Source organism: Lissotriton vulgaris, chromosome 1_1 (assembly GCF_964263255.1).
Source record: "Lissotriton vulgaris chromosome 1_1, aLisVul1.2, whole genome shotgun sequence".
NCBI lineage: Eukaryota > Metazoa > Chordata > Amphibia > Caudata > Salamandridae > Lissotriton > Lissotriton vulgaris.
The window spans coordinates 2,030,076,824-2,030,091,390 of NC_141685.1; the positions used below are offsets into that span (position 1 = coordinate 2,030,076,824).

Sequence of the window (14,567 nt, forward strand, 5' to 3'; positions counted from 1 at the left end):
CCTTCTACATTGTTAAATTTAATTAATTGGAGTAGCCTGTTTATTTTCTGTAGCTACTCTCTGTATTTTTTCATCAGAATTCTTGAGTAAAGAGAACTCACCAAATTATACGATGAGCCCAAAATCGCCAGAAATTCTGTGACTTTTGTGCTTTCTGGTTGAAGCAGTCAGTCTCAATTTCAGCTAGCCTGAACAGATCATAGGGAAAAAAACAAGCCTTTGATTGCTTACTGTTCAATCAACATTAGTCTTACATCTTTTTCCTTATTAATCTCCTGATCGCAATTTTTCCTTATATAGTATAGTTTGATAAGTATCATGTTTTACCTGGTGCGGCTTTTTGTTGGGGGCTTTAAATCTTCACAAAAATATACGAAGAGTGAGGCACCTTTAACAGTTTTGTTTCGGCATGTGAAATCTAAGGGAACAAGACAAAGTATTTCTAACTATTCTATCTAGTGGAGTTCGATTCCTAATTTGCATAATCGCGATGTGTTATTTGCATATTGTCGCGTTACCTTTCTCTGCAGATTTCACTGCTCACTTCTCACTCTCCATCTCTGAATTTTGTAACCTTTATTTTCCTTAAAAGCCAGTGCTCTATTGTGAAAGATATAATAAAACATAGAATTACGATCTAATGCGGCATCTTTGGATTGAGTTTAACAGACTTCTTACCGCCTCGAAAATTCTATTCACTGCGAAGCGGTGCAATTTGGAATTAACGAAGAAACAACTCCAGACGCCCCAGCTGCTATGGATACTCTCTCTTTCTCCCTAAGAGAGAGGAAACTTCAATCAACATTCTTTTCGTTTAAAATTATCTTGTCTAACCCATTTCATGTGGGGAGGCAGAGCGTCTTCATACCTTTTAGTGTTATGGACGGTGATTTTTCAAAAGACACTTCGCTCATGCCCGATTTCAACGGTATGGTTGAGTCTTTCTTCTCGCGTATCGCTATCTGAGCGTCGGGTTGCAGAGACTTACCCAGGGCAGAGATTACAAAAATCTAAAGGAGTATGACAGCAGCGAATAGACATTGTATTACAATGTAAAAAGGACATTTTTATAGGAGACGAAAGAGAGAAAATAAGTATTATATTATTCTCTCTTTGTCTAAAGATCATTTGGCGTTCCCCTTGTCTCTGTGCGCTTACCTGAAAGGTTTCTTCTGCTTTAGTATTCCTACCGCGTACTTGCGGATTTAAAAATTGAAGGAGTTTGTGAACCGCTTTTCTATTGGTATTTATGCTCAATCATTGTGATGTCATCTATTCTAAGTCTTGCCCCTATTTAAAGGCATAGGGACTTTATAGTCAACCTATTTCTTTGTATTGTGTTCGAATTACAGACAAGGATATGTTCATTATTTACAAACCCATAAAGGATTTATTTCATTATACTCGTCTAATATTATTCAGATTTTATTTCGAATCAGTCTGTTGCTTTATTTTTTGGAAATTCTGAAATCCTGTCTGTAGTATAAATCAGGATATCCTGTCATAAGGATCAGTTTTATAATATGGCATTCTCCCAGGGCAAACCCTGGTTCAAACCATGTTCAAATGTGCCAAGAGTGAAGATCCAGTATACTTCTCTTTTTTTCCTTATTCTGTCACCTCCTTTATTGTTTGATGTGTGTATCTTTTCTAAAATCCGCCACCTTAATTCCTCAGGGGAGTGTCTATATTCTACAAAATGGTTTACAAGTGGGGCTGTCAGCTTCCTTGTCTTTATTGCAGATCTGTGTTCAGTCGAACGCGTTTTTATGGCTCTTGCTGTTTCCCCTACATACCCCAAATTGCAGGGGCATGTAATTAGATAGACAATATTTTGTGTGTTGCATGTCCATAATTCTTTCGCCTGGATATTGGTGTCATTAAAAGTCATAGTTTCTCCAGTGAGAATGCTGTTGCACGATTGGCAGGAGCCGCAACGAGAGGTACCTTTTACTGCATTAGTACTTTCAAATGATCTTTGTAAGAAAGGCAGAATCAATGTTTTTTTGGAGAACCGAGAACGGACAATTTGGTCCTTCAGATTCTTATTTCGCCTGTGTGCGTACATTGGTTTCTCTATTTTTTGTTGATTATTATTTAGGTTCAGCAAGTGCCAATTTGAATTGATTATTTGTCTGACAGTTGAGTCCAGGGTCGAATGTTTGGTTATACAGACCAATTTAGGGTCTGTTTTTTGTTTTTGTGAATTAAGGAGTGCATCTCGGTCATAGAACCTGGCTCTTTTATAGGCCTCTCTGACCAGGCGATGAGGATATCCTCTTTGGAGGAATTTTTTCTTCATAGTTTCGGATTGGATATCAAAATCTCTCAGGTTGGTGCAATTGCGCCTGACCCTTAAGAATTGTGAAAAAAGGGATACTATCTCTCTGGCATTTTGGATGGTAACTTTTAAAATGTAACAAAGTATTCCTTGCGGTAGGTTTTGTGTATAGGTCTACTTCTAGGAGGCCTTCATTATTCCTGATGTAAATGTCTAAAATCTCTACTTTTGTTCTGCTGGTATGAGCAGTGAACCGAAGATTCTCATCTGCTTCATTTAGCCATAGGAGGAATTCCTCTAGAGTCTGTTCCCCATTGGTCCATACAAAAAATATGTCATCTATGTATCGATACCAATGGGAAACAGACTCGAAGAAGGGGGCCATCTCATTAAAGATGTGTTTGGTTTCAAATGCAGTCATATATATATTTGCTATTGAGGGAGCCATAGAGGCTCCCATACTGACTCCCTTTATTTGCAGGAACAAATGTTCCCCAAATTCCAAGAAGTTTTCCTTCATTACTAATGTCAGGCACTCCTTAATAAAGTTGCTAGAGCAGGGAATCTGATGCTTGTCAATAAACCACATTGTTGTTTCAATGGCTCCTGTTTGTGGAATATTGCTGTATAGCGACTCAATATCCAGAGTCACTAAGATGTCCCTATGTTCATTAAAGTGTAAATTTTCAATTTTCTTTATGATATCACCTGTGTCTCTAATGTATGATGGTGAAAGTGAAATGTATGGGCGAAGTATGTTATCCAGATATTTTGAAATTGCTTCCAGGGGGGTTCCTATTGTCGATACGATCGGGCGATAGGGGGGGATCTTCTTAATTTTTATGGATTTTCGGTAGTCCATATATGCACGATACCTTTTTCTCTGATCTATTTAGAAATTCAAATTCCTTCTTATTTAATAAAGAAAATGACGGAGATGCACTCCTTAATTCACAAAAACAAAAAACAGACCCTAAATTGGTCTGTATAACCAAACATTCGACCCTGGACTCAACTGTCAGACAAATAATCAATTCAAATTGGCACTTGCTGAACCTAAATAATAATCAACAAAAACTAGAGAAACCAATGTACGCACACTCGCGAAATAAGAATCTTTTTTTTTATTTTATTTTATTTTTTTAATTGAGAGTTCATATATAACAATACAGTACAGTACAAGAGACATAACATATTTGAAATCCAATTAATACAGTCTTGAAGAAAAGAATATTGAAAACAACCATACAGTTTTTAGTTATAACATTTAAATTATAAAGTGCAAAATTGTGTTAAAGCAAACAGGCAACAGACTTTCACTAATAATCAAAAGATTTTGTTAGAATTAAAATAATGTAGGAACTTTAAACTCCCTGTAAGATTTCTCCATTAAATTTTTCATAGCTAGATTTGTAAAGTGCATCGTGCATATGCATAACGAACTCAATAAACCAATTTTAAATCCGATTACATAGCAGTAAGGCAAATTTAAGGATCAAAACCACTCCAAAATTTATCATATTTTTTCAGAGCCCCTGATCTTAAAGCGTATTTTCTTTCCCTATCCTGGATTAGGAGTAATTTTATCTTCCATGCTTGGAAAGATGGGACAAGGTCTGTTTTCCAGGACTGTAATATAAGGGATTTAGCTATTAAAGAAGCTATAAAAAGGGACTCATCGTGTTGGGTGTGAATAGAAGAGCAACCTAGGACGGAAGTCAATTTATCCAGGACAATATAGGTTTTAAGGACAATTGAGAGATATTTTTCTATTTCCTTCGATAATACCTGGATTTTGGGGCATTCCCAAACCATGTGTTTCCACGTGCCTTTTCCTTCACAACGGAAACATTTGTCAGCTATTTGGGGGAAGATATTATGCAAAAAGGACGGAGTTCTATATATCAACCATTTGTTAAAGAATTGCATGCGTTTAAAATTTGCTCCTCGAAAAATGGTTTTATTAAACTTATTTATTTTGTCCCATACCTGTTGATTAATTGTAATATCTTCCTTCTTTTTCCATCTTTCAGTAATCTTGCTGTAGAGGTCCTGATCTTTACCTTCTCTTAGTGTTTTAATCCAGATATTCATTTTCTTTGGGTTTTGTTGTTAAGGATAGTGGAAATATTTTCTTTCATGAATAGATTTCCTATAGTGAGTTCTCTAAATTTTGGATTTATCCTGAAGAAGGACCAGTTCAGCATGCAGTGCGAATGGATTAACTGACTATTGATTTCATCCCAGGATTGCCATCTGTTACCCAAGAGGAAGTCTTCGATTTTCTCGAAGCCATTCTCCTTCCAAATAGTTAATATATATTTGTCCATACATCCAGCGTCTCCCAAGCTAAAATTCATTAAATTTGTCTTGCTGCTAAAATTAGGTAATCCATAGAACTTAAAAAACAGAGTTTTCACCTTAAAGATCCACTGCAGGGATTTATAGCGTACTTTTTTTGGATCTTTAGTGATTCTTACAGGGTCATAAATTTTCAATTCCAGCAGCATCCTTTTGATAAAAAAATCATCCGTCTCGTGAAAATCTAAAACAGAAAACCTGTGGCTATAATGTGCAAAAGACGCAAAATAATATTCTCTAATATTTGGGAGGGACAACCCTCCTTGTGTAGATGATAAATACAAAGTGCTCAGTGCAAGTCTGGGAGATTTTTTTGCCCATAGGAAAGAAGAAATCAGCGCTTCTACTTTTTTTAAAATAAGAGGCCTGGATTGCGCAGGGAATTGCACAAAAAAGGAAATTAAAGAGGGGTAATACCGACATACGAATTAGCGATGCCCGTCCTGTAATAGACAGGGGTAACAAATTCCACCGGTCTAAAAGTGAGCCCACCTTTTTTAATAAAGGTAAAAAATTTAGTGCAAAAAGGTCGTCTAGGCTATCTGATACAAATATTCCAAGATCTCTTTTGGGATTTGTGTTATATATCCGCCTGAATTCCGGAGCTAAAGTGTCTATAGTGCAGTTCACCAGAATAATTTCCGTTCTGTTTACATTAATTTTATAACCCCCCAGCTTTTGAAAATCAGAGAAGATTTTTAAAATCCTCCGTTGACTAGAGGGTTTAGAATCTATAAAAAGGGAAATATCATCTGCATACAGTTTTATATTTGTCATTCCTAATATTGGGGCTGTGTCAGCTTTAATATTCCTGATGGCGATTGCAAGAGGTTCGATAAATAATGCAAATAAAATTGGCGACAGGGGACATCCCTGTCGCGTACCTCTAGTGACGTTACAGGACCCAATATTTGTATTATTAATGATAATTTGTGCCCTAGAATTCACATACAATTGTCGTAAGAGAAAAATAAAAACATTCGGGAAATTAAAACTACGTAAAATTGCAAACAGGCAATCCCAAGAGACTAGATCGAAGGCTTTCTCTGCATCTAAAAACAAAATTTGAGCCTTCACCTTATTAGTTTTAAAATAATCTAGTGCCTCCAATAAAAATGTAGTGTTGGAATGAAGGTGTCTGCCTGCGATGAAACCGCACTGATCGTGAGCTACCAGGGATCCTATTATTTTGTTTAATCGGTTTGCTAAAAGTTTTGTAAAAATGTTATAATCTGTATTCAGAAGGCTAATCGGGCGGTATGAATTTATATTTTCCTTATTCTTTTTTTTTTTTAAAATACTGACCACCACCGCTATATGGAAGGAATCTGGTGGGGGACCACCTTGGAGTAAGTTATTAACTAATTTCAGAAGTTCTTTGCGTAGTGTTCCCTCAAATCTTTTAAAAAATTCGATGGGAAGGCCATCCTCACCGTTGGCCTTACCATTGGGGAAAGACTATCACTTCCTCTAATTCCAATAATGTGAAGTCTTGAGTAAGATAATTAATGCCCTCAGGATCTAATTTAGGTATTTCAAGTTGTTCTAAAAAAATTTCCAAGGTAGAGTCAAATATAGCCCCTTCAGATACTTGATAAATTCGCTCATAGTGTTTTAAAAACAGATCGCCAATAGAGGTGGTGGTCTTAACTTGTATTTTAGTAATAGGATCTGATAGCTGATCTATTCTATTGTGAACCTGCTTTTCTTTAGATTGCCAGGCCAGAAGCTTTCCTGTATATTCACTCTCTTCATATATTTTTTGTGCATATAGGTTGCTATTTGTCTCGCCTAATTCATAATAAAAGTTCTTCATTTTGCATTTTGCCACGTTAAGTTTATGACCAGAGATCTTAGATCTGACCCTAAAATGCTCTTGGGCTGCCTGTGAGAGTTCAGTTTGGAGTTTGATTTTCTCCTCCCTTTTTGCCCTCAGCTTAGGGATTTCTTTAGATGTAATTATTCCACGAAGAGTTGCTTTAAAAGCATCCCAGATTATATTTAATGGGGCTGAACCTCTATTCTGTATAAAAAAGTGCTCAATCCTTTCATTAATATCTGTGCACGATTGTTGGTCAAGAAGATTGAGTTTATTAAAAAACCATCTACTTTTAGATCTAGTTTCATGATTCCCCAGATTGACCTCCATACAAAGAGCTGCATGGTCTGAGAAAGCATTAGGTAGATGGGCATAATTGTATAATACTAAATCATGGGATGACAGAAAAAAATCTAACCTTGACGCTGAATTGTATTTTGCTGAGTGGCATGAATACTCGCGCTTGATAGGATTTAACTTTCGCCAGTGGTCAATAAGATCAAGATCTATTTTACAACTTTGGACTGCTAAAGCAACTTGGGGTTTATTCTGACGACGATCTTTCTTAATCGAGTCCAATTGCGGGTTTTGCAAAAGATTAAAATCTCCCCCCCAGATTATTGGCCCGGGCAGACCAGTTATTGCCTGTTTTACTTGTAGAATAGCGAAATAAGAATCTGAAGGACCAAATTGTCCGTTCTCGGTTCTCCAAAAAAACATTGATTCCGCCTTTCTTACAAAGATCATTTGAAAGTACTAATGCAGTAAAAGGTACCTCTTGTTGCGGCTCCTGCCAATCATGCAACAGCATTCTCACTGGAGAAACTGACTTTTAATGACAGCAATATCCAGGCGAAAGAATTATGGACATGCAACACACAAAATATTGTCTATCTAATTACATGCCCCTGCAATTTGGGATATGTAGGGGAAACAGCAAGAGCCATAAAAACGCGTTTGACTGAACACAGATCAGCAATAAAGACAAGGAAGCTGACAGCCCCACTTGTAAACCATTTTGTAGAATATAGACACTCCCCTGAGGAATTAAGGTGGCGGATTTTAGAAAAGATACACACATCAAACAATAAAGGAGGTGACAGAATAAGGAAAAAAAGAGAAGTATACTGGATCTTCACTCTTGGCACATTTGAACATGGTTTGAACCAGGATTTGCCCTGGGAGAATGCCATATTATAAAACTGATCCTTATGACAGGATATCCTGATTTATACTACAGACAGGATTTCAGAATTTCCAAAAAATAAAGCAACAGACTGATTCGAAATAAAAACTGAATAATATTAGACGAGTATAATGAAATAAATCCTTTATGGGTTTTGTAAATAATGAACATTTCCTTGTCTGTAATTCGAACACAATACAAAGAAATAGGCCGACTATAAAGTCCCTATGCCTTTAAATAGGGGCAAGACTTGGAATAGATGACATCACAATGATTGAGTATAAATACCAATAGAAAAGCGGTTCACAAACCCCTTCAATTTTTAAATCAGCAAGTACGCAGTAGGAATACTAAAGCAGAAGAAACCTCTCAGGTAAGCGCACAGAGACAAGGGGAACGCCGAATGATCTTTAGACCAAGAGAGAATAATATAATACTTATTTTCTCTCTTTCGTCTCCTATAAAAATGTCCTTTTTACATTGTAATACAATGTCTATTCGCTGCTGTCGTACTCCTTTAGATTTTTGTAATCTCTGCCCTGGGTACGTCTCTGCAACCCGACGCTCAGATAGCGATACGCGAGAAGAAAGACTCAACCATACCGTTGAAATCAAGCATGAGCGAAGCGTCTTTTGAAATATCACCGTCCATAACACTAAAAGGTATGAAGACGCTCTGCCTCCCCACATGAAATGGGTTAGACAAGATAATTTTAAACGAAAAGAATGTTGATTGAAGTTTCCTCTCTCTTAGGGAGAAAGAGAGAGTATCCATAGCAGCTGGGGCGTCCGGAGTTGTTTCTTCGTTAATTACAAATTGCACCGCTTCGCAGTGAATAGAATTTTCGAGGCGGTAAGGAGTTAGAGAATAAGTCTGTTAAACTCAATCCAAAGATGCCGCATTAGATCGTAATTCTATGTTTTATTATATCTTTCACAATAGAGCACTGGCTTTTAAGGAAAATAAAGGTTACAAAATTCAGAGATGGAGAGTGAGAAGTGAGCAGTGAAATCTGCAGAGAAAGATAACGCGACAATATGCAAATAACACATCGTGAATATGCAAATTAGGAATCGAACTCTACTAGATAGAATAGTTAGAAATACTTTGTCTTGTTCCCTTAGATTTCACATGCCGAAACAAAACTGTTAAAGGTGCCTCACTCTTCGTATATTTTTGTGAAGATCTAAAGCCCCCAACAAAAAGCCGCACCAGGTAAAACATGATACTTATCAAACTATACTATATAAGGAAAAATTGCGATCAGGAGATTAATAAGGAAAAAGATGTAAGACTAATGTTGATTGAACAGTAAGCAATCAAAGGCTTGTTTTTTCCCTATGATCTGTTCAGGCTAGCTGAAATTGAGACTGACTGCTTCAACCAGAAAGCACAAAAGTCACAGAATTTCTGGCGATTTTGGGCTCATCGTATAATTTGGTGAGTTCTCTTTACTCCAGAATTCTGATGAAAAAATACAGAGTGTAGCTACAGAAAATAAACAGGCTACTCCAATTAATTAAATTTACCAATGTAGAAAGACAATGAATTGATAAAAGATATTAGGAAACATACAACTTTATAAGTAACCCAGCCTTGCGAGATACACCAGATATAAGGAAAAAAGTATGGTTTTGCATCTTTAACACTTTCATGCTTTTTTTCACTTTCTTCTTTATTCCCCCCTTTTTTTAATTAAGTAAAATGTGAAAATTTGAAAATAAGATCATTTGGTTTTAAATATGTTGCAAAATAGAAATGTAACCATGTGTTATCTATCGACTAAATGTATGTTCAATAACTTCTATTAAAAGTATAGAAATATTCTGATGAGGAAATCTATATTCTCTTACCAATGTCATAAATTCACCATAGGATTTGTGCTCCTAGATTTGTCAGGACTGCGCTCTCTTTCTTTTCTCAGACATCGACAGTGGATAAATTATTGTACAAATGAAACACTTGGCTATAATTTAAAATAATTGTTTTTTAAGAGAAAGACTATCTGAAACTCAAACAAAAGTCTCTCTGTTATAAGTAAATCGAATATAAATATGCACTATAACACTTTTTTATCAAATGTGACAAGAACTGAAAATGTCTTGTTCTTTTTAGAAAAATTGGCTGCAAAATACATTTGTCCTGAGGAAGACACTACGACGTGTCGAAACGCATTGACAGACTACAGCCGCGCCAATTACATATAGGACAACAATATTGCCTCTTGAATGTTTTTAAAAAAAGTTTTATTTCTGATTATTAACAAAAAAATCTTTTTTACTGTATCAAATATCGTGTATACAAGATATATGTGTTTAAATCCTTTATCAAAATAATTAAAAATCCGTTTTATATCAGTATTACTGTTTGTGTTATAGTTTGTGCATAATTTGATTCTTAAAAAACAGCCAGTGTTCTTTCTTTTGAAAGTTAACCTGGGTTGATACCTTCGTATTTGAACTTTTTCCCTGACCCAGGTACTTTATCCTCACCAGGGGGCCCTTGATACATTACAAAAAATACAACGGGAACCAAGACACGGACAGCGGGAGGGGGCGGGATACAACGGGAACAAAGACATGGAAAATAGGAAACACAAAAGACCCAACGAAACTGCACGTATAAAACAAACATTGGCCTTACCTTCAAACGGAGCCGGCTGCAGCAGTGATCTCCGGGCGCCCAGGGGACAGGAGGGTGGGGGACTGGGTAGAAGAGGCGGCGGCAGGATCCTGCGGCATAAGACGATCGATACCCACCTCACTGCAGACGAGAAAAAATGGCGCCCGCCAGCTTCCGAATTTTTCGGATTCGGGGGCGTGGTTTTGCTTTTGTGAGTGACAGACAACATCACTGTCTAAAGAACAGCAAAACTTACGCCCCCAAATCCGAAAAAGACGGGGTTAAATCGGAGGGACACATCTCTCCTCCAATGGCTGGCCTCCGTTTAGGAAGCCAGCCAATGGAGGAGAGACAGGGCAGGGAGGCGGGTTCCAAAGCGCTACTAAGGGACATTAAATCTCCGACCCCAGACTACGCAAGCGCAGCCTTTAGGTCCTCGACCTAAAAAACAGCTGAAGTGCAATATATCACTTTCCTGGAGGACAGAGGGAAATTGAAACCTTGGTGGAAATGCTAAAACAAGCAAAAAAGGGAGGACCAATGTCCGGATTATATGGAGCCCAGGGGGGAGATAAGATCCTAAATCTGGCAGGCCTGAAAGGAAAACAGAATGTGGAATGTTCAGCCCAGCTGACAGGCCGGAAGTGGGAAAAGGGGTGTACGCAATTACAGTGATACGGAGTAAGACCAGGCTCGAACTGGTTCAATGCAATTATAAAGCATGGAACCTATTCGACCCGCGGTAAATTACACAAGGTAGACCTTGAACACTCCTCAGACTATCCTGAGGGGACGGGTTTACTTTACATGACCTCGTTCTGGTTCCGACAGTGCAGGACGTGAGAAGAAATAGTCGCTAAACTGCAGGTGGCCAGGGGTGGGCTTCCAGCACTGGTCAATGCATAATGAACGTTAGATGTTATGCCCAAACTAAAAAATGGAAATAAGATATACATTTGCGATACTGAACTTCTAGAAAAACAAAAATTAGTGACAGGCAATCTCTATTCGTTTAATTAACGTAAAAGAATACAATTCATTCGAACAGAATAGTATAATTCATAAGGCAGGATAACAGGTTAAAAACAAAAACAGCTAAATTGACAAGTAGGATATTCATCCAATAATCTTAGCGCAAATATGCATAGTGATACGACCAAAGGAACAATGTGCAACCTCAAAAAAGACCATAATAAAGTGACTTGTGCATAACAATCAGTACAGTCACCCTTTTAACAATCTCTAAAACGTGTCTATTCAAGCATAAAACTATTCCAGTAATTGAGATAAAATGCACATAACATAACAGGTAGAGACAGATGTACAAAACCCAGCAATCAGATTATAAACAAGAAGCACACATAGATCGCAAAGTTATTTGTGCAAGACATACATTACAATCGTCCTAATAATTCAGACTCTAATTACTTCACAGATCGTACAAGAAGCCAGTCGGGTAGTCTGTTTTGAATGTGCGGTGTTGTGGGTAGCGACAACTAAGCACAGCCCATCTCACTCAAAACACGCTCAGACTCCTCCATATTATGGAGTGTCTGTCTGCCTGACAGACAAACATAGTGGTAGATGGCTTCCATCACAAAGGCTGCTACAAAATGTTTAGCTAAGCGACAAGCAGCAAAGGGCAGTAGTGGCGGATAAAACGGACCAGGACAGATAGGCGATAACCGGACAAAAGATTTGGCGGACTTGGGGTTGACTTGATGCTTCTGAAACGATCAGCTCCTCCCCTTACAAGGTGGCCGTGAGACGTCTTACGGATTCAAACCAGGAGGTCTGACGGTAGCATTAATCTTACTGGAATATGTCGTTTTTGGTTAAATCCCTGATTTCTCTATGTGCCACCCGTTACTTGTCACATGGTATGCCTCGGCTTTGTTTTAATATTTATTTGGTTACTTTAGTAAAGAATGAAAATAATGTGTGTTTTGTTTAAAAAAAAATAGACAAAGTCATTACACATTGTGCTGTGTGGTGATTTTTTTTCCTCTCACGCTTAATATTAAATTAACCCTGGACAGGTTAATGTACTGTCGTATCTATCATGACGTATCATGACAGTGAACGGGGGGACACAACTCACCTCGCTGTTCTTTTGTCTTGTCCTCCAGCTCGCGACAAGTGTCGGATAACGTGCTATTTATAGCCTGCAGGGCTCGCTGCGTCAAGACGGCTTCCTCCAACTTCCTGTGCACAGATTCGACATCACTGCGGGCAGAGCGAAGAGCGGTCTCCCCGTCGAGGACCTAAAACACATCCGCACATGTTCAGCGTCCTGTCAATGTCACCCAACCACCAAGACACGAACGAGGCCCTCCCTGGACAGAACCCACCACCGGCAGGCACGCACGCACGCTCTTTCGTGGAAAAGGAGAAATACGAACCAACTTCTGCTATTTCACGCTTGGACTTTAGTTTCCAACACTTGATCAAATGATAGAAAGTTACACCTCTGCCCAGAAGATTTACCAACGCAAACCTCACAGGAAACACAACGTTAACAAGCTGTCACTCATAACACGCACCACGTCCCCTGCCACCGGGTAAGTATTTCATTGTATACAGTTTTCATAGGCAGCATACAGAGATGAACATACCAGCTTCCTGGCGTCGTTCAGCTGGTGGGCAGCTTCTTCTAGTTGCTGTCCAAGTTTTTCGGCCTTTTCCACCTCTTCTTCACGAAGCTGCTTCTGCGACTCCAGGTCATGCGCCCTAGAGCAAGCAAGTGTGAAGTGCGTAAACCATATGTAAATGCATCTAGATATAAGCAGCGTTCGGGTGCCCCGAGGAAACACCCACAGACAGTTCCTCAGTAACGGACATGACACTGCCAGGCAGCAGAAAACCACACTGAGAGCAAAGTGCCTCACGTGACTCGAACCAAAGCACGGAGCGGACACCGCTCGAGTCTGCAGATAGCGCATTGTGTGAAAAAAGTTAGTTAAACATCTTTTTTGTTGTGAGCACAGTGCGGAGGACACCAGAAATATACCCGATCACCACAATACAAGGGGAGCTAGACAAAACCATGCCCCAAGTTTGCATTTTGCACGAAACTAGCTAGCATGAGTATTCGCTGTAGACTTTAAAAAAGAAAAAGTCACAAACGTTATTCTCCCAGTTGCAAACAATCGGACAATAGTAAAAAATAGGTAGTGCCAATAAATTAACTTCTAAAACATGACAATTAAAATTTCATGCAAAATAATGCAACAATTTCAAACCTACTCCAGAAGTTTGCGAAAATAGAATATAACGTTTTGTGGCTTGTACTTCAACAAGAGATGCAGTGTTAGGAAGCGCACAGAATTCTTTAAAAAAACAAACCAATGCGAACATGCTATATGTGGCATATATCTGAGCTATTCTTTATATCATCTACTCCCTCTTTACTCAGCCCTTAATCCTAGCGGCAATCTATGACCCAAACCCCGACAACTCTGATGTTTTCATACAAGTCTGGCAGTTCATCTCCTCTCTTGGACCAGCGCCTCTCCTTGGGTGAAGTGATTTCAATATTGCACCCTCATCATCGCTCGACCACTCCGGACATCGTACCTTGCACCCCAGTGCCACTGCACTCCTACACTCCATGATGTCCGATAACTCCCTACTAAAAGCATGGTGTCAGGTTTACCCAGAGAGGCGCGAGGGCACATGTGTAACAGGTTTGCGGGGATGCTGGTCTCGGCTGGACCTCTGGATCACTACTTGCGATGCCTCTGCATGGGTCACATCCGTTGATCACATGGCCCGCACACTCTACGACCATGCTCCAGTGCGACTGAGTTTGCAAATCCCACTCACACCGCAACACATGTTTGCTTGGCGACTGCCCCCTAAAGCGTTATGCAACACAGCTTTCCGCGAGGAGATCCACATTGCCATTGTTCACTATTTCGAACACAAGGTCTGTTCAGTGGAATCTCCCTCAAAACTCTGGGAAGGCTTTAAGGTTGTGATCCGGGGACAGTGCTCTCTACGCAGTCCGGGGTGTTGCGATCTATTTTTGGGGCACCTTGACATGTCTGGTGAAAGAGATGGAGACCCTAGACTTCCAACAGTCCCAGGACCCAAACCCAGACACCTTGGCACAGATTAGAAGCAAAATCACTGATTTCCACGATGAGGCAGACAGAGAGCTCGCATACTTGGGCAGGGAGGCAAGAGCCTGTCACGACGAGGGCGACCACCCCGGAAATCCCTTGCTAACCTCCACATGCCTCCTCTTATATCACCGTCTTGCAGGACGCGGCTTCCGATAGAACAACCTCCCCCC

At 39.2% G+C, this 14,567-nt stretch overlaps 1 protein-coding gene across 2 annotated transcripts in view; it reads right to left on the reverse strand.

The window, feature by feature from the left end:
* The window catches only part of IRAG2 (inositol 1,4,5-triphosphate receptor associated 2), a 1,414,859-nt gene that overhangs the window by 626,951 nt on the left and 773,341 nt on the right, over positions 1 to 14,567 (reverse strand). For both annotated transcript variants that reach the window (XM_086920312.1, XM_086920307.1), the window contains exons 17-18: positions 12,886 to 13,000; positions 12,372 to 12,534 (exon numbers count right to left, since the gene is read on the reverse strand). In XM_086920312.1, the coding sequence (XP_086776438.1) occupies positions 12,372 to 12,534; positions 12,886 to 13,000 (278 nt within the window). The remainder of the gene's footprint in view (positions 1 to 12,371; positions 12,535 to 12,885; positions 13,001 to 14,567) is intronic.